Below are 25,901 nucleotides of genomic sequence, written 5' to 3' on the forward strand. Positions count from 1 at the left end.
TGCCATTGCTTTATATTTCAGTGTTCTGTCTCTTGTGGTCGAGGGCATAAACAACGAAATGTTTACTGCATGGCAAAAGATGGAAGCCATTTAGAAAGTGATTACTGTAAACACCTTGCTAAGCCAAATGGGCACAGAAAGTGCCGAGGAGGAAGATGCCCCAAGTGGAAGGCTGGCGCCTGGAGTCAGGTGAGCAACGCTTCTCCTCTAATGACTGCTTCCTTACCTGGGCCACCCGTGTGTTGGCTTGTTTCCCTGCACAGTTTTGGTTTTTCAGAGGGGAGCTCGGGGACAGGGAGGGAGAAAATCTTTATGGCAGGATACTCACTGGCCATGGGACCGTGGGCAAGTGGCCTCAGCCCTGGGCGCTTTGGATAATACCTCCCAGAGGATGGCTGTGAGGATTAATTCTAAGTGGTGGTAGAAATGGAGGTGTCAGCTGTCTAGGATAGAGTAGCCCCCCAATCCTTTGCTGATGGCATTTTTATAATCACTGGCCACTTAGAAAACCACTCATTCAGATGCCAGTAAGGTTGACTATGGTCATTTGGCATGAATTGGGTCTGAATTGACCTTTGAGGTTCTTAAAGGGCTGTCAGTATAAAGTATTAGAGAGTAAGAGTATTTCCCTGCCCATCAGCTTCTATACAAGAGAGGTGAGGGACAGAGAGGGCATTCTCTGTCATTTCCTAGCTATACGGCCTTGGGTGATGACTTCGTATAGCTCTTATGAGGACTTAATGCGATAATGAATGCCGCGTACTTAGCTCAGTGGTCTTAAATCTAATAAGCTCTCAAGAGTAATATTTTGTTTGGATGTGTGCGATGTGCGTATATCCAATGAGAAAGGGGAGGTGGGTAAGTACCCAAGAATCTGTTTACAGTTAGACTCTACTAATTCTAAACATTTGGTAGCCTAGTTAGGAACTGGATGTGAGAGTTTCCCTGTTGAATTTAAGAGGACATTTTGGAAGCTTCTCTTTACCAAGAACAATTGATGGGTGGACCAAATTAGCTTCAAGTCCAATCCTTCAAGTAGACCTTGTCACTCCACACGCATACATTTCCTCAGCTAGGCTGAAGGTACTTCACTTAAAAGTAATAAGGCCCAGTTTCTTTTCATAGATTCTGCATTTCATGCTGCTCTTTCTCCTCATTTATTTGATTCAGTGAAGTTTTACTGAATCTGTGGTCCTCCTGTGCAGTGGAGAGGTAGGCAGACAATCCTGAGAATCAGTGGAAGACTAGGTGCAAGGTTGGAAGCCTCTGGAATGGATTCTTTCAGGGCCTGCTTGATTCCTAAGACCCCAGAGAAGCTTCGCACAGCTGTGTTAACATGGGGAGGAGCTGAGAATCCTCCATTTCAACATGACTCATGGAAAATTCCGCTAGAAAAGTGAATTTTTCTTAAATGCCCTGAGCTGTCACCATTGTCCCCCACACCTCCCAACCATGTTCCCCTTCACAGAGATAGAAAACGTGACCTGCTTCGTCCCCCAGCAAAGTAGCCTCAGCCCTCTCGAGGCCTTTATCATAATGATCATGTTTTGGTTTTGGTTTTGGTTTTGTTTTGGTTTAATTTAACCATCAAATTATCTGTGCCCAGCCAGAGCTAGTTCCTCCTCTGGCTTCCTTCAGGGATCAGATTTAGGCAGCATTTCATCCTGGTCATCCTTAATGGTTTGTCTAAGTGACTATTGTCATCTCTAACTTCCAGCCCTTTTATTTTTGGAGCTATTCAATTCATGTAAAAGCCTGCAGCTAACATTATTTAAGATACCACACTAATTAACTTGTCCTCTTGTATACTTCCATGCTCTGTTAGTTTTCGTTATGTTCCCCAACGTCTACTTATCATTTGCATCTTGTCCTGAATATTAAGTTTAGAGCACTTAAATGATGCTCATTTTAAAGGCCAATTCATTCAAAAAAAGGATTTAAAAAAAAAAAAAACTTTCTCCCTTTATTGGTAAACACAGAGTGAGTTTGACTCTAGTATCCTGTGATCTTGATGGGAAGTCTCTAATTGCTCACAAAGCTGGGATGATTAGTTTTGAGCCCTTGGGGTTTTTTCAAACATAAGGTAATAGGATTATCAGAATGCCTCCCCAGAAAAGACTGCACCTGTTCAAAATGATTGCTTAGAAAAGTCTAGTTACCTTTGAGGAAAATGCAAGTAAACACAGTTATGTAATGGTCTGTGGCCAACTTTTTAATGTTCTGATTTGATTTGTAGAAATGAATTATAAAAGCAGGCAAGACAAGGTGCTGCATGGGTAAAATCCAATTTGTGCAAATTAGAAGCATACCTAAAATACCCAGTGGTTGATGGAGAAAGACAGTCTGCATGATTAAAGATTATTGGTTTACTAACGATCCGGTGGTAAACAGAATTATTCCCTAAGGTGGAGATATAAAGCAAGAGTAATGATTATCCATTTGCAACAATACTTAGAAGATTTCACACCTACCTGGTCCTTTTGTTTTCTGCTGGTAGCTATATTCTAAGTTATCTCATCTTCAAGGTAGGAAGAATAATGATCACAATTCTTCATCATGTCAAAATGTCTGATGATAGAAAGACACATAGAATTTTGGGAGAAGAAACTAGTATAGCCATGCTAATCTTCTTAGTCTCTCCCTCAAAATTGGTGTTTTGAGGTTTAGAGTGGAATGTTTCATTTCTACATCCTTTGAAAATCTTGAGTTTGTCAAGAAAATTTTCATCCTCACAAAAGTTTGAAAACATTTTTTCCCAAAAGTCTGCATTCAATTTGTTTATTTTTATTGAGAGCTGAGGGATGAAATTTTAAGACAAAATCAGCATCAGATTCTTATTCAGCTTGATGAATGTGGGGGCTTTGTAGTCCTGTGATTCAAAAGCATTTCAGAGTAAAAAAAAATGGAGATTAGAAATAAACAGAATAAATGATCAGATTAGAATGAAAGTAACACATCATCATCATCATTCATCACTCATGAATTCATTCAATCCGGAGATGCCTGTTTATTTTATCCTTTAACGTCTCTGTCATCAGGATGGCCCTCACAACCAATGGAATGCCCTGATTTAATCACTCTTGTTTTCTTTCTGAGTGATACAGAAAGTAACACTGTGTCTTGGACTCACTGATGTCTTAAATTCGGGGAAATACTTAATTTTTTTCCCCACTAATTTTTTTTTCAATTTTCGTTTTTTAAAATTGAAGTACCGTTGATTTATAATGTTTCAATGCTTCAGCAAAGTGATTCATTTATACATATATATAAATCTATTCTTTTTCCAGATTCTTTTCCATTATAGTTTATTATAAGATATTGAACATAATTCCTTGTGCTATGCAGTAGGCCCTTGTTGGTTATCTATTTCATATATGTTCATCTCATACTCCTAATTAATCCCTAATTAATTAAAAGCCTTTCAGTGCTCATGCCAAAATGGAGACTTGGCAAATTGCATTATGAACCTACCAGCCATTTTTGGTTAGGACTTTTCTTGTAATCACAATGAGAGCGGCTTGCATGTGGTGTCTGGTTCTGAAGTATTCTGCAAGTGTTTAATGGAGAAACGTGGCAAATGTGGAGCATGTGTCCTTTGCGACATCAAGGAAACCACGTGCACACAGTCAGCAATGAGAACTAGAGTTACGCTGGTGATTCGTGCTCTCCGCTGTTTTGTTTGTATTTGAACTGCAAGCACTGATGTTGAATTGTTTGAACGCAGGCTTTGCACCCACACTCTTGCTGACGTAGTACAAAAGGCTGCATCCTATTAGCACCATATTTTAAAACTGGGAGCCAAATTCTAATCCACAGCTTTGATATATTGCCTAGCTTTGATTTATTGTCTAGGATAGAATCTACTGGTTTTTGGGGGGGGGGTTGTTTTTGCTTGCGTTAGGGTAATGATCTCGGTTCTTTGTTTTACTTATTGGTGGAGTACTTAAAAGGTTTATTAAGACTATGAAAGATATTTTATGTAGACTTAGCATAGAACCAGGCTCTCAACTGGGAGTGATTCTGTACCTTTTGGGACATTTGGCAATGTCTGGAGATTGGCAGTGGAATGGAAATGCAACTGTCATCTGGTGGGTAGAGTTCAGGGATGCTGCTAAACTTCCTACAATGCGCAGGACAGCTGCCAACAAAAAAGAATTGCTAGGTTGAGAAACCCTAGAGTAGAGCCCGGCATAGTAAGTGCTTACTTAGTAAGCTTCCTATTATTGTTACCTGTTATTTATTAAAGTTGGTTCATATCGTTATTTTTCAAGCTAATCTCTCCTTTAAATACTGTCATGGCCATAATTTCATCAGTAATACTGAAGAAAGTATGTAAAATTCTTTCCAGGTTTTCACATGTATATTACAATTCCCCAAACATCAGAAGTTCCATAGAGTTTCTTTTTATCTATGGAAGTAAGCATCAAGTTTCCCCCTTTAAATCGGTGAGTTCTACACACTAGCATTGCACAGTAGGGGGTACAGAAGGATGAAACACAGCTTCCTGCTCAGTAGTTTGGAACTAAAAACATCTACTTTCAAACTTGCACAAATAGACTGCCGTGCAGGAATGATAGCGGTGGTTGGGGGGAGACATTAATAGAGACTGCTCGACCTTTTTCTTCTGCAGACTAAGTAAAAGTTGGACTAAATAGAACAAGAAGAATTAAGCACGCACATGTGCACACACCACCACCATCGCCACCTCCAGGGTCATGCAGAGGTCTTTCTGATGCTGTTTTGTTCGTGGGGTTTCTGCACAAATCTCTCAGAATTCACCACACAAGCCTGGCTGGCTTTGTATGCAAAATGTTGCCTCCCCCAAGACAGCTTAGGAAGAAAAGTCGAACACAGAGAACTAACTCTAATGTGGCGCACTTCATTTTAACAAAGATTACCGTGGATGCAGTATTCACAGAGGCAGGGTTCATACCTTGCTGTGCATAGGAGTCATGTTGAAACCTTTGAATGTGTTAACTCAAAGCTGGCTTTGACATTATGAAAATCAGAAGCCACAACGACATGGTGTATAATTGAAACTTCCTCTGCCTTTATTTGCGTTTTGAAAAATTATCAAACATTGTGGAAGTGATTTTTAAGATTGGATCCTCATGGCTCTTAATACCTTACCCATAAGTAATAATTTACTCAGTAACAAACAATAGTATCAAAAAGAAATTTCGTTTACTTAGAGCCTGAATAGTGTACACTCTAAAATTCTTTACCATTTTTTCCTTTTTCTTTAGCTTGCTAAAGCATTATGAGATTGTGAACCTATATCAGCCCTATGCCAAACCCAAATTTGTTTACTTAGTCGTTCTTATTTTTCCTTTGTTATTTCCATTTGGATACATTGTTCCAGAAGTGTACTGTTTTCTTTTTAAGATCCCAGATTCAAATAGCCAAAGGGTGTTTTCGGTTGTTCGTTGCCAATGACGATGATGATAAGTTCTGTCATTCATGTGCTAACTCTCCCATATTGTAGTTCATTCATTTCCAGTGTAATCAGTGGGAAATACACATGTAATTCCCATAGGTATTAAATGGCCATCCTCTGTAGATGAGGCAATCACTTGTGCTTAGGCACCCTCTCGTTCCACCCAGGAAATAATGACTTTAAAAGTCTGGTTTCTTGTGGGTCACAAACTCATTCAATCCAATTAATACAATTAAACCCAAACAATAGTAGCTATGTTGCTCCAAAATATTTCCTTCTCTTCAGCTAGCTTTGATGTGAACATTTAAGCTCCTGCCTGGCGTAGACTCATCTGAAATGATATGATTTCCCGAGCTGCCCTCTAAACACTGTCACCTATTTTTTTTTTAATCTGAAATGGAAATAAAATTAATATGCAGGGAAATTCATCAGGGTCTGCTTTCTAATAGCAAATTCCCATTAGCCTTTGAATAAGATGAATCCTGCTACAGGTTAATTGGACAAGACTTTTTGTCTAATTTGAAAGCGTGATTCTATTCTTTAAGAAGGCTTCCTCTCAGGAATATGGCTTTAATACATGTTAAGCTTGTTTTCTCAGTCAGACAAATGAATGGAGGCTGCGCTATCACAAAAACTTGGTAATAATTTTCAATACCTGAGTGAAATAACAGGCTGTTCTTTCCAATCCAATGTCGCTTTAGTTTCTGACTGTCAAAAGCTTAATAAAATAATTCTTGGCCTGCTCAGAAGTGAGATTATGAAACCCAGCAATGAGGGAAACCATTAAAAAATTAATTTAGGGGAAAGTTAATTGCAGATTAATACGGTGTTTTGCAGCTTGGTCAACAAAATGTTTCAGCCTGATTAACAGTATTTTTCAAAGGCTGAAAACACAACCCCCAAGGAAATGGTTTTTCTTTGTCAGCTTTTATTTTTCATATATGCATCCGAGGTTGTCAATAAAGACACAACTACTTTAACGAATTCCATCGTTTTAAACAAAATTCTCCCATCTCCGGGAATGGGAGCAAGAGAAGGAAGAGACTGGAGAGAGTAATTCTACTTACAAGGCCCTAAAAGCTTCAGTAATTTACTCTCCTTGAGTTATACTTTTAATCTGCCAAGAAATTCTCTTGTACAAGACCTCTGTCCAATTTTCAAGAACCTCCAATCTTCCAGGATAGAAATCATTTGGGATTTTCATTTCACATGACAGCACTATTTCTAGCTTATACTGAATGTTTCATAATGACCTCTTAGCCTTTTCAGTCGTCCAGCAGTTTTGTTAACTTCAGAGATTCCCTAAAACTTGAGGCTCTTCCTCGCTCGCCGGCATTGATAGGCAGTGAGTTTGCAGATTTAAGACATTATCCTGGGGCCCCTTCACTGGAGACTGGGAAGCTTTGAAAGTCGTTGGATTAGGAATGCGTCCCCCATCCTCTCTGTGACCCTCTCCACCCCGATGATCACCCCCTCCCCCAAACGACCCAAAGCTCCCACTTACGCACTCTCGTCTTCTCAGTGCTCAGTGTCCTGCGGCCAAGGTGTGCGGCGGAGAAATGTGGGCTGTCAGATGGGAACGCACAAAATAGCCAGAGAGACCGAGTGCGACCCGTACAGCAGACCCGAGTCGGAACGCGCCTGCCAAGCCCCGCTGTGTCCGCTCTACGCCTGGAGGACCGAGGAGTGGCAAGAAGTAAGTAGAGCCAGGAAGTGGGCACCTGCCAGGGCTTCCGCTCAGCCCCCTTGCTATCATCACATCCGTTCCCCTGAGAAGCCCTCCAGCACGGTGACAAGGCTGGCTCTGTCCCAAAAGGTCTGCTGTCAGACGGCCAGCAGTTCGCGCTGACCCGGGTGGGAGAGCTCCTCCTTTTTCTGCCATCCCTGTGCCTGTGTTCTTGAACGTTCCGAATCTGGCTGCCTCCAGAAAAAGTTTAACAGGCCTTGGGCCAAAGGCATAAAGATAACTTTCACAGGAGGAGGGGAGATGGGAGAAATATTTTAAATATGTGGGTTCAGACTTGGTCATTCTGTATGAGTTCAGACAGCCACTAGGCAGACTCTAGGTAGGAACTACTCTGGATTTCTGCCTCCTTCCGTGACTTTGTCTGTCAGCTACAAGGCAGGCATTCATTGAAATCCTGATTAATTAGTGAAGGATTTCCAACATTAAAAAAAAAAACCAAGGGCATCTGAAAAACTGCTCCGTTGATGCGGAAATGGACAGACTTGTTTTTCTCCTGCTCCAAGTTAATGTCTAGTTAAAGAAAACAGTAAGCGTCCTTGGGGAACCGTCTGGCTGGCAAGGGTAGGACATTAGTAGTAAAGAAGATTCAGTTGTAGAAAAGGGGGGAAACGATATTGAAAAGCAAAACCATATCTGCTGACATTGGAATGAAACAAAGTACAAGCCGTCAAAGGTTCGGAGCTGTGAATAGTAAGACAGGAATCTCCCACCAGGCGTGGTTTTCAGAACAGGGGGAATACAGTGCCTGGCACTGTGCTGAGTTGCTTTGTGGTCATCACTAGTCAAAATGGGTATTATTATTATTATTATTGTTATCCCATTTTGCAGTCAAGGAAACTGAGGCTTGGAGAGCTAACGTCATTTATCCAAGTGTCACATACCTAGCAAGTAGAAGGAGCAAGGCTTGATCCTAAGTTTATTATCATAGCCCGTTATGAGATACTGCAATTGCATTCTTTTTTGTTACACAAATGTTGATGGCAATGCTATTTCTCCCCCATTTTTATTGAGATATAATTGACATAAAATGTATTAATTTTAAGTGAATTTTATGCTGATGTGATCTATGTATCTATTACAAAATGATCAGTACAGTAAGTATAGTTATTGTTAATAACAACCATGTTACAGTTAACTTTGATCACCTCACAAAGTTACAGATTTCTTTTTCTTGTGTTGAGAGCTTTTAGGATCTATTCTTCTAGTAACTTTCAAAGTTAATGCACGGTATTGTTAACTATAGTCACCCTGCTGTACATTACATCCCCTGGACTTACTTATCTTTCTGCTGGACCTTTGTTACCTTTTGACCACTTTTACCGGTTCACCTACTCCCCACCCCTCACCTCTGGCATCCACCAACCTGTTCTCTGTACATTCATTTTTGTTTTTTGTTTTTTTTCAGATTCCATATATAAGTGAGAACATGTAGTAGTTGTCTATTTATGGCACTTAGGATGATGCCCTCAGAATCCATCCACAGATGGCAAGATTTCCTTTTTCTTTATGGCTGAATTATATTCGTATATGTATATATATGTATGTGTGTGTGTGTGTGTGTGTATATCACATTTTCTTAATCTGTTTATCCATCAGTACACACTCAGGTTGCTTCCATATCTTGGTAATTGTAAATAATACTGCACTGAGCATGGGGGTGCATGTATCTTTTCAAGTTAGTGATTTTATTTCCTTCGGATAAATACCCAGGAGTGGAATTGCTGGATGGCATGGTAGTTCTATTTTTAATTTTTTGAGGAGCCTCCATACTGTTTTCCACAATGGCTGTACCAATTTACATTCCCACCGACAGTGCACCAGAGCTCCCTTTTCTCCATATCCTTGCCAATATTTGTTATTCCTTGTATTTTTGATAATAGCCATTCGAACAGGTCTGAGGTGACATCAGTGTGCCTTTATGGTACCAGAAGAGTAGGGCCTGGACTTTCAGATGTAGAGCAGAATAACTGGAGAAGAGAAGAATGCTCCTTCCAGGCATTCATATCCCATTTGGTTCTGCCCTAGAAGCACCATGTTGTAAAAAAGAGACCATTCAATGTGTGGCTCTGAAAAGTTGACTTCAAATCTCTGGGCTCCAGTTAGCGCATCTGCAAAATGGGAATTATATGGCAGACTGTGCTGAAGAGTGATAGTGACGATTATCAGATTAAGTGAGGGATTCAGTGCATTGTCTAGCACATTTTAGCCCTTCCACAAATGCCACTTCTCTTTGATACTGTGGACTCCTAATGGAGGGTTCCAGTGACAACCAACACTTCAGTTTAGCTTCTGTATCATGATGATGGGCTTTTAAAAATCACTCGCCAACTTTGGGCTAGTTATTTAGCTTTTCAGTGCTCGATTTTACTTACTTTAGAATTCTTATGCTCATGAGGCTGAGTTTTTTTTAAAAAAAAAAGCACAAGTTTTTTATTCTTTTGAAAATTACTATCATAAAAAAACTTACTTATTAATACTTTTATAATCTGACATAGGAATTTACTTACAGCTGCATAGGTCTTTTGATCAAACTTGAATTGTGAGTATGTGGGTTATACATCTCTTAGCTTTAAGGAGTAAGTCTCCTAGGCCTTGCAAATATTCTTCTTTTAACCTTCACCCAGAATACTCTCTTTCCTCCCTAGTACCTCTGTATCACAGCAAGGCTGCCCAGCTCCTTCCCTTGTTTCAGTGACCTTTGCTCAGCCTTCAGGCCTCAATCGAGATGTTGCATCCTTTCAGCAGCCCTTGCTGATTGTGCCCTCCCCATGAATCATGGGGTCAGATGACACACCCTCCTCTTACCTCTTATATCACCCTGAAAATACTCTTGCTGTAATGGTTAGCACTCTGAATCCTTGTGCCTGTTTGCCTTGTCTATGTTATCAGCTGTTTGAGGTCAGAAAGCAGAGTTTCCCCCAGCATTTAGCATAGTACCTACAACATTGAAGACACTTGATGGATGAATGAATCTATGAATGAGTGAATGAATGAACAAAATAATAGTTGGGTGGAGGGAGGGAGGAGGGGCAGAGAAGAAAAAGAAAGACATTATAGAACAGTGCTTGCTACTTGATAGCCTTTCTTGTTTAACTCTTTAGAATCACGGCATTCTAAAATGTCTTTGAGAACAATCAGACAAACTCTGTTTTTCCTGTAAGAACAGCTGTTTTACTTTCTTGTCACATTGCCATGGACAAGTTGTGCTCAGATCTGTCTGGCCTTTGTCGAGCTGCCCACCCCATGGCTGTTTGACCCAGTGCAGGGACATGAGCTGTTCTGATATGTACTTGGAGTCACAAACTTACTGAGATCAACTGGAGAATAATTCTCAAGTTCATTTCCTTAGCACAGAAAAAGTAGTAATGAGCTATAGGTCCTTGGTCAGTTGGGTACAAAGATTTCATGAAGTTTACAATAGGAAGTGATCAAGTTTTGATGTGATGTGTGAACAAGGGCCAGATAGTAACTCTTTTTTTTTTTTTTTTTAGTTTAATTGAAGTATAGCCAGTTACAATGGGTCAGTTTCTGGTGTGCAGCATAATGACCCAGTCATGCATATGTATATGCATATATTCATTTTCATATTCTTTTTCATTCAGTTAGTAACTCCTTATTACTCATTTCCTCATTAATTTATTCAACAAATCTTTTCGAGCACCTGCAAAGTGCCAGGCGCTAGGCATTAGATGAATGATACAAAATGTGAAATTGCTGTGGTGAGACTGTCTAGTGAGAGAGACAGAAGATAAGCAAACGATATGTTATATGAAATTGCCATTGTGAAAAATGCTGTGGTTGGAAAAAAAAAAAAAAAAAAAACCCAAGGTGCTGAGATAGAGATAGAAAGTAAGGGTGGTTGGTCTCTAGGGTAGTCGAGGGGGAAGAGCAAGAAGGGGTGATTCTAGGTAGAAAGAGGAAGGACAGAGTCCAGTGTGATTGTGGACAAAAGGATAGCATGTTGCGAGCAGAGCAAGCAAAGGGACCAGAAGGCTGAAATGAGGTTAAACCCGCAGGATCTCCTGGGTTATGATGACCTCCGTTAGCTGGGGCAAGGGCTTGGATTTTCTCCTAAGTAGTATAGAAAATTTACAAGCCTTTCATGACCTGTTCTCTGCCCCCCTTCTGGAATCCCCATCTCAAACCAAAGGCTTTTTTTCTTCTAACTTTTTTTTTTTATTGAGTTACAGTCATTTTACGATGTTGTGTCAATTTCCAGTGTAGCGCACAATTTTTCAGTTATACATGAACATACATATATTCATTGTCACATTTTTTTTTTTGCTGTGAGCTACCACAAGATCTTGTATATATTTCCCTGTGCTATACAGTATAATCTTGTTTATCTATTCTGCATATGCCTGTCAGTATCTACAGATTTTGAAATCACAGTCTGTCCCTTCCCACCCCCCACCCCCTTGGCAAACACAAGTTTGTGTTCTATGTCTATGAGTCTGTTTCTGTTTTGTTATTTATGTTCTTTTTTTTTTTTTTAGACTCCACATATAAGCGATCTCATATGGTATTTTTCTTTCTCTTTCTGGCTTACTTCACTTAGAATGACATTCTCCAGGGACATCCGTGTTGCTGCAAATGGCGTTATGTTGTCGTTTTTATGGCTGAATAGTATTCCATTGTATAAATATACCACACCTTCTCTATTCTGTCATCTGTCGATGGACATTTAGGTTATTTCTATAACCTGGCTATTGTAAATAGTGCTGCTATGAACATTGGGTGCAGGTGTCTTTTTGAAGTAGGGTTCCTTCTGGATATGTGCCCAGGAGCAGGATTCCTGGGTCATATGGTAAGTCTATTCCTAGTCTTTTGAGGAATCTCCATCCTGTTTTCCACAGTGGCTGCACCAAACTGCATTCCCACCAGCAGGGCAGGAGGGTTCCCTTTTCTCCACAGCCTCTCCAACATTCGTCATTTGTGGACTTTTGAATGATGGCCATTCTGACTGGTGTGAGGTGATACCTCATTGTAGTTTTGATTTACATTTCTCTGATAATTAGTGATCTTGAGCATTTTTTCATGTGCCTATTGATCATTTGTATTTCTTCCTTGGAGAATTGCTTATTTAGGTTCAAACCAAAGGCTTTAACAACCCCAAACTGCTAGAGTCACTTCCCTACCCCACTTCCCCGTAACAGCCACCTGCAGCCATGCATGCTGAGCCCCTCCTGAGAGTGCCCTCATCTCTCCATCTCCCCCGTGCCTACTTAACTCAGCTCCACCTCTTCTGCCACTGCCCAGGCACCCCTTTCAACATTGTGGGAATCCTAGCCCCTGGTCCTTCCTCTTACCCCGCTGTCACAGCTGATGGCTGCTACCTGCATCACACTGTCTGTTACGAAAGTCAGACCTGCTCACACGGCCATTCTAGGCGGCCCTGAGTGTAAACCTCAAGGGTCACCAGTTAGCCAGTCTTGACACATGGACCCCAAGCTGGGAGGAGCAGCCACCCAGGTGTCATAACAGAGAGAGAAGGGGAGTAGGAAGATGCCAGGGCTGTATCCCTGTGCCCAGCACAGACCGTGGCACGTAGCAAACAGGCAGACCTCATTTTCTTGTGTGTTACTTTATTGCACTTTGCAGGTACTGTGTGTGTTGGTTTTTTCAGGTTGGTTTTTTTTTTTGGTTTTTTGGGTTTTTTTTTTTTTTTTACAAATTGAAGGTTCATGGCAACCCTGAGTTGAGCAAGTATGTCTGCACCATTTTTCTGACAGTATTTGCGCATTGTGTCTCTGTGTCACGTTTGGTAATTACTGCAATATTCCAAAATTTTTCTCTATTGTGTGTGTTACAGTGATTTGTGATCAGTGATCTTTGATGTTACTACTAGTACACACTGAAGGCTGAGGTGATGGTTAGCATTTTTTAGCATTAAATTATTTTTAAATTATGTACATTGTGTTTTAAGACATAATACTATTGCACATTTAGTAGACTGTAGTATAAATATAACTTTTATATGCACTGGAAACCAGGAAACTCATATGACTCACTTTATGGTGATACTCATTGGTGGTGGTCTGGAACCAAACCTGCCATGTCTCTGACGTCCACCTGTATTGGTTGAATGAGGGAATGAATGAGTTACGAGCTATCTCCATAGTATAATTTCTGCCTTTTTCCCTTGCAAGTATACTCTCTGGGGGTAAAGATGTCCAAACACCATATACCTGACTTTTACAATGAACCAGTTGGTAATTTGAAGATTGCTTTTTTCTTTTTTCATTTCAAACAACGTTAGATAAATGGATTTTGTACCTCCTCTTCCTTTTGACAAAAGACTGCATAGCAGATTCAGGACACACTGCTGTCAATTTCTCCATTTGTTCTTTGACTGGTCTGGTCACCCACTTTCCAACAAGGTAGCCTGGCCCTAGAAAGGACATGACAGATTCTTTCATCCAGGGGGAAAATCAATAACCTTAAAAGGTTGAGCAGGTACATACAAAGTGCTTCTCTTCCCCCATGCTTAGGGCATCTCAACCAAAAAAATGCAAAGTAATTTGATCACAGTCTTTAAGGAAAGACAATGTCTACCCATTGCATTTAATGACCCTTTTTAAACCATCACCCTGCGGCCAGCCAACCTAGCTAAATAAAATAGTACCTTAAAAGTTTATTTTAATCTTCCTCACCCGCAAAGCTTAAAAATTTACCACCACCACCCCCACCCCCCACCCCCGTTAATTTCAGCACGTTTCAAGGCACACGTGGCCAGTGAGATAGTGGGCAAGCTGCCCAGGTTAATGCAGGGTTGTGATATTTGATTTCTGAATTACAGCCTGTGCTGAAATTGAGAGGCTGGTGGTGTGACTTACACACTTGGTATAGTTTTTTTCTCAAAGCTATAATGAAATTTGAAAAAAAAATCTTTTGGAAATTAAAATAAGGTTAATTGAGCTCTCCCACTGTTTTTCAGAACATTCTAGATTATATTCCAAGACAGAAGAAAGAGTCATAAATCCTCGGTGGGTGGGAGAAGGGATTTTACTGAAAGCCGATAAAATCCTATAGGGTGGGCTGGATTTGCTTTCTGATTACCCAACCCCCGTGCTCTAGTTAGGATTTAAAAATCCATGAGAAAAGCCATGCTAAGTGATTTTCAGAGCTGCTGTTAACTAATTTCAAACCACTGGGCAACTCATTTATTTACTTAGTATAATTTTTCTTACAGTTATATTCAAGGTAAGGTTTCCCAACTCCCTTTTCCACCATTAACAAAATAGTTTTATGGCAGTTAACCATTATTTAAGACCAGGGGAGAAACACTTAGCAAGCAGAAAGTATTTAGTAATCCTTGCTTTTCTGCTCTAAACTGTTACTTATTGATACAGATTAAAGCCCAATGGATCAGTGAAAATGAAAGAGAGCACTGGAAGGTTTAGAGCAGGTTGGCTGCTCAACAATCCTGGTCGTCTCTGAGTCACCTCCGTCCTGATTTTCTAAGGAATTACTTTTTCTAGGAGGAGTTAAGTGTATCTTCTTCATAGATCTACACATCACAGATTTAACCATTGTTTTGTTTTGTTTTTGTAACATTCGGTGGCTCTCTAACTCATTCAGTGCTTTTTTTTTTTTTTTTAACAAAGGAACAAAAACATTATTCCTTTACGATGGTTCCCAGCATTCTCCAGGGAAAGAGAAACCCCCAGAACTCCTGAGCCAGGACTGAGCTAGTCACTTGGCTCAGCCAGACTCCGGCACTGGTGGGAGGAGGTTTGCTCCTCTGTGCTCATTTCACACTGTTTCCTATTTGTCTTTGTGCTCCAGAAAAATTTTGAATGATTCCACACTCTAGACGTTGAGGTTTGCTTCCAAAGCAGCAGAAATTTTGAGTTAAGTTTGCAAATGATAAGGGATGACCAGGACACACCACACATCCCTGTTGCTTTCTGAGCGAGCAAAGCAGTTCACGCAGGCACAGGCACACCAGATGACCTGGCATTTCTACCCCTAAGGATACACCCAGGAGAATCAGAAGCAGCTGTTCAGACTTGCCCAAGACTGCTCATAGCAGCACGCTTCATAATAGCCAAGAGATGGCAACCCTCCAAATGTCCATTAACATTTGAGTCAACAAAATGTGGTACATCCATACAATGGACTCTTCAGCCATAAAAAGGAAGGAAGAACTGATCCACGCTCAACATGAAAGCACCTTGAAAGCGTGATGCTAAATGAAAGAAGCGAGACACAAAAGGCCACATATTACATGATTCCATTTCTGTGAAACACCCGGAACAGGCAAACCCATAGAGACAGAATCACATTGGTGGTTGCTGCAGGCTGGGAGGAAGGGGAAATGGAGAGTGACTGTTTAATGGGTCGAGGGTTCCCTTTTGAGGTGAAGAAAATGTTCTGGAATTACATACTAATAATTGCACAACATTGCCAATGACTAAATGCCACTGCATTGCACACTTTAAAAATGGTTAAAATGATGAGTTTTATGTATATTTTATTACCTGAAGAAAAAGAAGAAGAAAGGCAAGAGACATCTCAGGAAGAATATGTCTCAGTTAAGCTGGATTCCAAACTCAGATGCCTTTGGGGTGAGGCAGGTAATAAAATTTGAAGGAGACATGTGAGAGGTAAAAAAGAGCATTGAGGTCCACAGCCCTCCCTAAAGAGACTGAAAGGAGAAAGTTTAAGACATTATGTGAACAGCAAGGGCTCACAGTATTTGGATAAGGATAAGGGGCAACAGGGTTTTGTAATCCCTGGTTGGAGGAGACCTAAGCTGTCCTTGACACAGGTTGGTTACAGTGGCTTTCTAACATAGATCTAGAGCCTTGGAATGTTGGGTGACACACATGCTGTCGCTACGACAAGCTGTGGGAGACCTTTAACCACACTAATAACTAAGGTAAAACTTCTAAGGTGGGGTTTGCTTTTGGTTAAAGCAAAGAAGATGAGGAATTTGTAGTCAGCACAGAGATGATCCTAGAATGGCTCATAGCAGTTGCTCTGTTTTCCCCACTTGGTTTATGGAAATAAAAATATCTATCTCGTCCACCTTCCAAAGAGATGGATGACCTTAGATAAGTTCTTTAGGCTAAGTCCCAGTTCATTCATCTGAAAAATGGAAATTAACGTAATGGCTAAATCTTGCTACCTAGCTGTCTACTTCTTTAAGGTCCATCTTTGCTACTAAAATTCAGCTCCTCTCTGAGGGCAGGAGCTATGCTATTCCTGTCCACTCTTGTTCATCCCAGGGCCTGACATTTCCTAGGAAGTTGGTGATTATTGGTTGAATGATTGAGGGATGAAATCAGTTCACCGTGGAGAAGAAAAGGCTGTCGGGGCCACAGGAAACTCTCCTCAAGTCCCTGAAGGGGTTATTTGAGGGAAATGAAATTTGTCCTTTATGCTCCCCTGGAATTGACAACTAGGACAAGAGGCTGGAGTCAGCAGAGATGATAGGTTTAGTTCCGTGTTATAAGATGAAATGGGCCACTCAGACGGGGAATAACTTCCCTGACTCTACAGGTATTTCAATACCCTTTAGCCCTGAGTTTTAAAGAGATTCAGTGTTTGAATGGGTAAAGGCCTTAATGTCCTTTCCAAACCTGAGATTCATTTATTCACCTTTTCATTGCTTCACTCAGACAGCCACTTACTGAATGCTGATCACTATGCCAGGAACAGTGTTGTTGTTACCAAGTCCAAGCTCATACTGCCCACTGCACGACAGGCCAATAAACTGAGAGATGAGGTGTTGGGCCAAGGAATAATAACTTTATTCAGAAAGCCAGCAGACCAAGAAGATGGTGGACTAGTGTCCCAGAGAACCATCTTACCCAAGTTAGAATTCACGTTTCTTTTATACTAAAAGGGAAGGAGGTGTGACTGGTTTTGCAAGTTTCTTGGTGCAGGAATCCGTTGTCCTTGCAGCTCCCTATGTCTGGTCACAATGTTCCTGTAAACCTCCAACCAGACAATTGTTCTTTTCTGCAACTTTTTATCTTTATATGAATGGATAAGTGTTATGCCTTTAAAGGTCAGAGCCTTGAGAATAGGCTATAATGTATATTTCAGGCTGTAGGCAACATTCTTTTATGAAAGGTGCAGAGCCAGCATGACTAATTACAGGCAACAAAACACGAGGGGTAGATCCAATATGGAGTCAGGTTTGTTCTTCTCTGTTACATTGTTAAGTAATGGGGTAAAATAATGAGTTCTCTGATAATCCCTAATCTCAGTGATCTCCCAGTCTTAAAGGATATATAGACAGGAAAATAAGCTATTACACTAAGAGGATATGAGAAATCATCTACTATCCTTCCATTTCACCACCAGTTTTGTCTGTCTTTAACAGTGCACCAAGACTTGCGGCGAAGGCTCCAGGTACCGCAAAGTGGTGTGTGAGGATACGGACAAAGGTGGCGAGGTTCATGGTGTACACTGTGACATGAGCACGCGGCCTGTGGATCGTAAGAGCTGTAGTTTACCTCCCTGCGAGTATGTCTGGATCACAGGAGAATGGTCGGAGGTACGATCCTGGGGATTCTGTAACTGCCTTCAGGTCAGCGATGGCCAGAGAGTAACAGAATGATGAGGGCAGGAAGGTGGGAGACTCACACCCACCTGCCAGTTCCACCACTGAGACCTGGGAGTTCTCAGACAAGTCCTTCAGTCTTCCTGGACCAGAGCCTTATGTGTGCAAATTGGGGGAGGTGCATGAGATGGTGTCTAACTCCCCAACTCTCAACTCTACGTTCTATGATTCACCTTGATGTCCTATTAGTATAATTAGCAAGGAATTATGACAAGGGCTGCAGATTCATGTGCTGCCTGTAGGTGCCTGAAGAAAGTATAAGAAAATGTCTTAGCATCAAGGAGGCAATAGGGAATGGTGGCGACTGTGACAAACTAGTACATGATGTATAAAGGACCAGGCTCTCTTCCACCCCAGCAGAGACTGTGCAGAAACATAGATCCACTGTTACCAAATCTGATGTCTTAAGAGAGGACAAAAGTAGAGACTTTTATCAAGATATCCTAATCTTAAAATGCAAACTCAAATTATTTGTTTAAAACATTGTATGGAGTAAACCAAATACTTTCATGGGCCAGATGTGGGTTGCCCATTTAACAACCTCTGATCCAGAGGAACAAAATAATTTTCTATAATGTCCAAGGAATTTCAAGTGTCTGTTTTTCCTTATCTCCTCTTGTACACTACGTCTCCCTAGACACTTTTTATTTTTAACAAATAGTAATAATCCCACGATTATATTATGTTTTCAAACCTCATGAAATTTTGAAATACTGAAAGGCCTATAACCTTAACACCAGTTGTCCTTTGCCCAAAAGAGTTCAGAGATGTGAAAGGAGAGTATCTGAGCTCACAGCCAAGGTGCTTGCTGTCACTGGGGTCTCGTCAAAGTTTGACCGGGGAGCAAGTTCATGTTTTAATGGGATGAATGTCTGCATTTAGATGGTACGTGTGTTGGGTGGTTGACGCACGCACTTCCCTGTTGGGCCTGAAGTGTATCCCTCGTGAACGGAGCCCACATTCCTGTTGTTTTATTTAATCAGAAAAGTAATCCATGCTCAGGGTGAAACATGCACAGGGCACCAAAGCGTAAAGAGTCAGCAGTAAGGGCAGCCCTCCCTCTCCCCGCTCCCCGCTCCCCTCCCCAGAAATGAGAGCCTCTTATTTCAAAACTCTGGTCTGAATGGATTAAGGAAGCCAGAAGCCGTCAACATTTTCAGGATGCTCTTAACAGCTACTAAAGAGTGTGTGTTCTGTCCAGTTTTTTTTTTTTTTTCTTCAGAGACACAGAGGACTCTGAATACAACCTGACCATACTGGGGGGTCAGTTCCATCAGTAAATGCCAGTCTCCCACTGCCTCCCCCGTGTAAATGGCCAGCGGGCTGCTTTTGCTCCTGGTTGGTCAGGGCAAAGGGTCTTAGCACTTGCCTTCTCCAACATCCAGCCTTGTTTACATTAGTACAGACCGAGACCGAGGCATGCAGGCACTGGGTTAGACACTCTAAAATAAGCCACACCTTGGACAGACAGCATTTGTAAGCCATCCATCCACACATGAAACACCTCGGACTAGCCTCACCCTGCCCTGGCTTGGCGTCAGCTGGGTCTTTGGGCGTTGGAATAGCGGCAGCCAAAGAATGATGAAATGTATGTGGGGTATTTCCAGGCCCCGAGCCAGCTGGAAGGGAAGGCCCAGGGATGTTGTGCGTGCCTGCAGCTGGGTCTGTTCCCTCGTCCCTCCAGGACCTCGTCAAGGGGACCATCCCCCTGGAAATGAGAGGAAAGCCACGTGGCTTGAACAACAGCTCAGGAGACACCAGGAAAGAGAGACACTGGCTTTCAGTAGTGAGTAAGAATGGATGGTGCCGCACCCCAGAAAAAGCAAAACACACCACATGCCGCATACTGTTTCTGGGGTTCATCTGGCTCTTCAAAGAGCCTTTGATCTCAAGAATCCCAGTACACTATCTTAAATTGAAGTAGCATTTTCACCGTGAATGGCCAGTTGTTTGATGATGTTGCCCCCAGATATCATCAAAACTAAATTTGTTGGTTGATTCAGTTTTATTTTTAAAATAATATATTATATAAAATATTTAGCTGGGGAGGTTGAATATAAAATAAAATCTTATAAATAACCAATTAGCTGTCCCATCACAGAAGGGAGCTGACACACTAGTAAAATACTTTCTCCTTCTCCTTTTCTATATTGTCCTGATATTTTTAAATGCTGTATCCTTATGACCAAAGGCCTAGATGCCTGTATGATTTAGAGAAAGAGAAAGAGAGAGAAGTAGAAAGATAACATTTCAGTCTAGATACAGAGCCAGGGAGAGAGAAGGAAATTAAATATTGGGGCAGATGGGAAGGGAAACCAAAGAGTAGGGAACGAAAACTAGCCCCTTTTGGAGAAGTGCCTGGATTTCGCACTCAGGTGGTCTCTGGCTCTCTCTCCATCCCACTTGGAAACTTCTCAGATGAGGTCATTGTGGGTTTGGAAAAGGATGATCTGTCAGCAGCATGTAAGGCCGTGGATGCTGTGAGTGGACCCCATGACAGCTGGAGCGCCTCCCCCCACCCCCTTCTGCTCTTGAAATCCAGAGCAGGGGCTCCAGGCGGCCCCACCCGCAGTGGGGGCCAAGAGGATGTAGTGCAAGCATTCGCTCCCGGAAGGCTCCCGGAGGGTTGCACGTCTCCCGTGCGCTCGGTGACTGCTGCCCGCACTGCATAATAAGCTAATAAAGTGAGGGCTTTCGGCCGCGTTGTCCCGGGGTCAGCGTTCGATGCAGAGGGTCAGGGGCCTATTGTGGCTGCCCCCAGGCCCTGCTCCAACCTCTGCTCCCAACCCCTCTCTTCTCAGTGTTCAGTGACCTGTGGAAAGGGCTACAAACAAAGGCTTGTCTCCTGTAGTGAGATTTACACCGGGAAGGAGAATTACGAGTACAGCTACCAAACCACCGTCAACTGCCCGGGCACGCAGCCGCCCAGCGTCCAGCCCTGCTACCTGCGGGAGTGCCCGGTCTCGGCCACCTGGAGAGTCGGCAACTGGGGGAGCGTAAGTAGATGACTGAGTGATCCAATCAGAAGGCTTTTGGATCTCAAACCCCATCTTAAACACGTCCTGCCTGAGCTGTCCTAAGTAACCGCCTTCCAGGAGCAGCTCGGACATTAGCAATCTTGAAATGGGCCGACGGGAAACGGAGGCTTCTCTGTGGCTAGGCCGTCTGGGCTGGTGCTTAGAAGGGGGGCCCTGAAGCCACGCAGCCTCTGTCTCATTCCTGGATCTGCCACTTCCCAATTGAATGACCTTGGACAACGTGCCAAACGTCCCTGTGTCAGTTTCTCACCTGCAGAACGGGTGCTTGCAAAGATGAAATGAATGAACACATCAAAAGCACTTGGGTGATAATGGTGAATTTTTAAGTTACATGTATTTTATCACCATTTAAAAAGCACCCAGAACTCTTGTCTGTCACTTCATACGGGTTACAGAGGCGTTAGTTGGTGTGGCTTCTGTTGCTAAGACGTCTGTAAGTTGTACACCAGGAATTCTTGGTTGCGTTAGGGCTCCAACAAGTCAGGATATTTTAAATTGGGGCCTCCCTGGAAAGTTGCCCCAGCCCCCTGGTTCCTGACCATGAGGCTTTCAGTGCAGCAGAGTGATCACACAACAGCTGGGACCAGTTGAAAGTGATCAGTGTTTGAGTCCTGGCTCCATCGTGACCTTCAACAAATTTCTTAACATTTGAGCACTGCTCTCCATCCTGTAAAATAGAATGATGCTTGTGCCACCTCACAGGGCGACTGTGAGCCCTAGATGAGAAAGTCGTGTATAGACATCTCATATGTCTGAATACATACATAGGTACATATGTATAGATGTGTGTGTAGAAACCTGAGCACAGAGACGGGCCCACAGTAAGTGCTCAGTAGGTGTCAGATATTTCTTTTTGGCAACACGGGGTCCCGTATGAGCCCTCGGGCTCTGAGCTCCACACCACGAGGGGCCCATACCTCCGCGGTCCCAGAGCCACATCACTGAGCCCCGTCTCCTTACAGTGCTCCATGTCCTGTGGCGTCGGAGTGATGCACAGGTCCGTGCAGTGTCTCACCAACGAGGACCAGCCCAGCCACCTGTGCCCCGCTGACTTGAAGCCAGAAGAAAGAAGAACCTGCCACAATATCTATAACTGTAAGTTGACCCACTAAAGCCATCTTTCTGGAGCTCGAAGAACAGGTTTTGTTATTGATGTGTCTGCCGGCCCTTTTCAGAGATGCAGGATTTATTTTTAAGAGATCGGCCCCTTTGCAGATACCTGTGAGTGTGACTCGTGTAACTCATTCCATTTTGGTGGTTCGTGCCTTCCAGGCGAGTTACCCCAGAGCTGCAAGGAGGTGAAAAGGCTGAAAGGTGCCAGTGAAGATGGGGAATACTTCCTGGTCGTCACGGGAAAGCTCCTGAAGGTACACGTGGGGGCTCAGTCATTATTTCTTGCATGGCTTCAGAGCGGCTGTGGCTGGCACGGTCCCACTGCCAGGCCGCCCTCCATGGGGTACTCCTGGTCTGCCTTTCAGGTATTCTGTGCAGGGATGCACTCTGACCACCCCAAGGAGTACATGACCCTGGTCCACGGCGACTCTGAGAACTTCTCCGAGGTTTACGGGCACAGGTAGGAGAGCTCAGGCTCAGAAGAGCCCAGATGCCCGGAGATCCTTGGAAACGCCTTTCCCCCGCTCACCGGAATGTTCTCTCTGTGACGTAGGTTGCACAACCCAACCGAGTGTCCCTACAACGGGAGCCGCCGCGATGACTGCCAGTGCCGGAAGGACTACACGGCGGCTGGGTTCTCCAGCTTCCAGAAGATCAGAATAGACCTGACCACCATGCAGATCATAAGTAAGTTCCGTGGGACGTCCTGCGGGGACATGTTCATCCATGTCTCCGTTCAGGCGGCGGCACATCCTGCCCCAGGGCTGGGCTGAGGCACTGAGGACATCAGGGAAACTGAGGGTCTAGTGATGACAGTCCTGGTCTAATCTGCCTGAGGCTGAGGGTCACTCCTTTTGATCACTGCTGGACCTGTACTTTCCCCAGTGCCTGGGAAGTGCCTCGCACGGAGAGATGCTCCATCAGCTTCGTGATGAATGAATGGAGCGGCTGGGGCGAATTAAAGGGGCACCATTGCGGTGGGGGATGTGAGGGCAGCATCTCCCAAAATATGACATTGAAATTGCCCCCTTAAGACCAGGTGGGAGTGAGCCCCAGGTATCAGGGTGGGCAAGGCAAAGGCAGGAGAAGTTTTTAAGGGAGAAGAAATAGCAGATACAGACCCCCAAGCTATGACACTCACGTAGCAACATTCACCACCCCCTCCCTGGGCTCCCACCAGCACGGTGTATGCATGTGCGCGCGCACAAACACACACACACACACACACACACACACATACACACATGGGCACAAAACTAATTTTCTCTGTCGATTTACAGAAGAAAAATGGAGGACAGAATTACCTTTTTTTCAGCTCGCCTGCGTGTGGGCTGATTTCATAGTCTGGCCAATGCTGCATTGTTGTTAGGGACATTAATCATAGGAGTCATTAAAGACAGCTCACGTGTCCACGGTGTTCCCTGGAATAGAGGAGAAACAGAAATGATGAATAATTAACTTTTCTTCATTAGCATGATTCCCGTAATATTGCCTTGCTTTCCTCTGGAGGTAGATTTAGCGTGATTCGTACCAAACTATTTGTTAATTGCCTTCAGCTAGACTGATGAGGGCTAAGGGCAGGGGCTGCAGCCTCCCACTTAGATAACACCCAGCTGAGACCCGGGGCTTCTGCAGGCTGGAGCAGGCAGGGCCCCGGCCTTGTGGGATGGGGCACTCAGACTTCCCTCCCACCAAACTGCAGGAAGAGTAAGGTCGTCTTTTTTTCTTCCCAAAAGACAAAACAGAAAGCTGCCTCTGGTCTCCCATTCCACCAGAGTCTGCAAGATTCTCAGTCGGCCTCCTCCAGACCCCCCGCCTTCCCCATCTGCAGAACTGCTCTCAGGAGCTTCACGAGGGTTAAGAACATGAGCATTGTTTTCATTGGCTTTTTTCTTTTTTTAACTACAAGTAAACCCCAAACTTGAGAAACTGCCATTAATACTTTCAAGATGTGGGTTCCAGTTGCTCCACATTTGGGCAGTCGCAGTGCCAGGGCCCCGGGAGCTCTGGTGAGCCTCGGGCAGTCACTGCTGAGTAGCTGGAAATACTTTGCTGGCTTATTTCTCTCCTTGTCCTGCCAGCTTGGAGGCTGCTGTCTGCAGGAGACTCACAGTCATCCGATTACACTACATTTAAGTGAGGTGATTCACATGTTTGTTTATACAGGGATTGATTCCAAAGGCATCTTAAATCCCCCTTTTGGCTTCCATACTGTGAGGGGACATCAGTGCTGGTAAAACGCAGGGACGGAGGCGCTCAGAACCACAGCTATAGTGGAAGGAAAGCATGTGCACCCGTGTATCTGTTTGCTTGTTAATTGTATTTCAGATTGGGTTTGTTTTTTTTTTTCCTGCCCTGTTCCCTCTTATTATTTCTCTAACTCTTCTTCCCTTCTGTCTCCTTGTGAACACCCTACCCCTTCCCGACCTCTTCCGCCCACTCTCACCCTTCTGCTCCTTTTAACCCTTCCTGCAAAACCCCACAGCCACGGACTTACAGTTTGCCAGGACAAGCGAAGGACATCCAGTCCCTTTTGCCACCGCTGGGGACTGCTACAGCGCCGCCAAGTGCCCACAGGTATGTGCCCCCGCACCCCCGCCACCACCAGAGATCCACATCCCACCCTGCCCCGGGGGACCCTCGGCCGCCTCCGTTCCTGCAAATCTAATTAGAACAGCTGCTCTGGAAGGCCATTTGGCCACCTGCATCCGCAGCCTCAAATGCTCACAACCTCTAATCCGGGCAGCCCACTCCTGTTTCGTAAGGAAATGAGCAGAGATACGTGCCAAACTTCCACATTCAGCAAAAATGCCCCTGTGAGAATGGTTAAAAAAAAAAATTTAGAAACAAACTAGATGTCAGATGGCAAGGGTTTGGGTAAACAAATTACGATGTTCAAGTACAGTGAATAGTATACAGACCGTGACATGCTGGTAAATGGTTAATGGCTGGCTCTCCAAGGGAAAAGAGGAAAAAAAAAAAAAAAAAAGCAGTGCCTTGTAGCATTTGCCCATTTTTGCAGTGTAAATTTTCTCCCCCGATCGATTTCAAGCCATCAATATCTCAGAACCGTGTCACTATATGCAGACATGGGGAGAAAAGCACACAGTTGGCTCTCAAAATCCAGTCCAAGTGGATTCCAACATCCCACTGTCAGCCATTAAAAATGGAGTATTTCCTGATACAGAAAACCTGTCACTCCTCCTTCAGATGCTTAAATGCGCAGTGTTCAGACCTAGACTGGCAAAGTTACCCGCTGAATCGCTCCCCTGCAGAGCAGCTGAATAGCAGTCCTACCTTCTGCCGTTTCACGTGTCCTCAAAGGTGTGGCACATTTTGACTTGCCTTTTGGAACAGGCTGTAGTCATCACTCCTGGACTCATTTCACAAACCAGGGATCAGTCTTTGCAAGAAGCTTCTGCAAGGAGAAAGCACGACAGACATAACGACTTAGGTGCTTCTGGACGGGAGAACTTGGCCCCAGTTTATTCGCTGGTTTACACGGGGTGTTTACAAAGCTGTTGTCGATCTCCGCGTCGGGATCTTGCCGCTTTGCTGGTGCGCCTTCACAAGTTCTAGGACTGGGGACTGGGCGATGCTCTGAATCCCAAGCACTGTCTCCCCAGGATGCATTTACACACAACCCCAGAGACCATCCCAAGACAAACACATCTGAATTTTCTTTTAACGACGTGTTTTCTCAGCCCCAAGCTTTAGAAAGTATTGCTAAACATTTTAGAGAAGTGAAAAGGAAGCTCTCAGGGGAGAAAGAAAATAAACAAAGGACAGAATGCTGAAAAGGGCCTTTTCTCCATTACCCAGGAATTGAAGACTTTTGAAGTGCCATTTCCTTAGAGCAGTTGATGACTTCAAACACCCCATTCACATGAGCTGCCTTTAACAGCTTATAGATTGGCGGGTCCTGCCTTTTTCAAAGGTCTCAGGATTTTCTTGCTTCGATATGCACATCTTTGGGGGAAACTTAAGTAA

The 25,901-nt window shown here is 43.5% G+C and overlaps 1 protein-coding gene and 2 long non-coding RNA genes across 18 annotated transcripts in view; 1 reads left to right on the top strand and 2 right to left on the bottom strand.

Moving 5' to 3' along the window:
• LOC105094371 (uncharacterized) overlaps positions 1-7,010 on the bottom strand; it is a 40,546-nt gene extending 33,536 nt beyond the window's left edge. For 9 of the 11 annotated variants that reach the window (XR_004142510.2, XR_010384814.1, XR_010384813.1 and 6 more), the window contains exons 1-2: positions 6,942-7,007; positions 2,472-2,568 (exon numbers count right to left, since the gene is read on the bottom strand). This is a non-coding gene — a long non-coding RNA (uncharacterized LOC105094371). Of the gene's footprint in view, positions 1-985; positions 1,389-2,471; positions 2,569-6,941 lie in introns of all 11 variants that reach the window. The other 2 variants (XR_010384812.1, XR_004142514.2) reach the window with 2 other exon arrangements.
• ADAMTS9 (ADAM metallopeptidase with thrombospondin type 1 motif 9) overlaps positions 1-25,901 on the top strand; it is a 164,128-nt gene that overhangs the window by 113,420 nt on the left and 24,807 nt on the right. For 3 of the 5 annotated variants that reach the window (XM_064496342.1, XM_031470683.2, XM_031470684.2), the window contains exons 29-38: positions 22-189; positions 6,960-7,133; positions 17,521-17,694; positions 19,445-19,546; positions 20,562-20,756; positions 21,761-21,893; positions 22,071-22,165; positions 22,277-22,371; positions 22,465-22,598; positions 24,397-24,488. In XM_064496342.1, the coding sequence (XP_064352412.1) occupies positions 22-189; positions 6,960-7,133; positions 17,521-17,694; positions 19,445-19,546; positions 20,562-20,756; positions 21,761-21,893; positions 22,071-22,165; positions 22,277-22,371; positions 22,465-22,598; positions 24,397-24,488 (1,362 nt within the window). The remainder of the gene's footprint in view (positions 1-21; positions 190-6,959; positions 7,134-17,520; positions 17,695-19,444; positions 19,547-20,561; positions 20,757-21,760; positions 21,894-22,070; positions 22,166-22,276; positions 22,372-22,464; positions 22,599-24,396; positions 24,489-25,901) is intronic. The other 2 variants (XM_031470686.2, XM_031470687.2) reach the window with 2 other exon arrangements.
• LOC116158268 (uncharacterized) lies at positions 11,608-24,469 on the bottom strand. Of its 2 annotated transcripts, XR_010384821.1 has the most exons (4): positions 24,409-24,469; positions 23,216-23,332; positions 13,461-13,575; positions 11,608-13,256 (listed from the first exon to the last, which is right to left on the bottom strand). It is a non-coding gene; the product is annotated as an uncharacterized LOC116158268 (long non-coding RNA). The 2 variants fall into 2 exon arrangements; XR_004142530.2 differs by having other exon boundaries at positions 11,608-13,575.

The sequence above is a fragment of the Camelus dromedarius genome, chromosome 17 (genome assembly GCF_036321535.1).
Source record: "Camelus dromedarius isolate mCamDro1 chromosome 17, mCamDro1.pat, whole genome shotgun sequence".
Taxonomy (NCBI): domain Eukaryota; kingdom Metazoa; phylum Chordata; class Mammalia; order Artiodactyla; family Camelidae; genus Camelus; species Camelus dromedarius.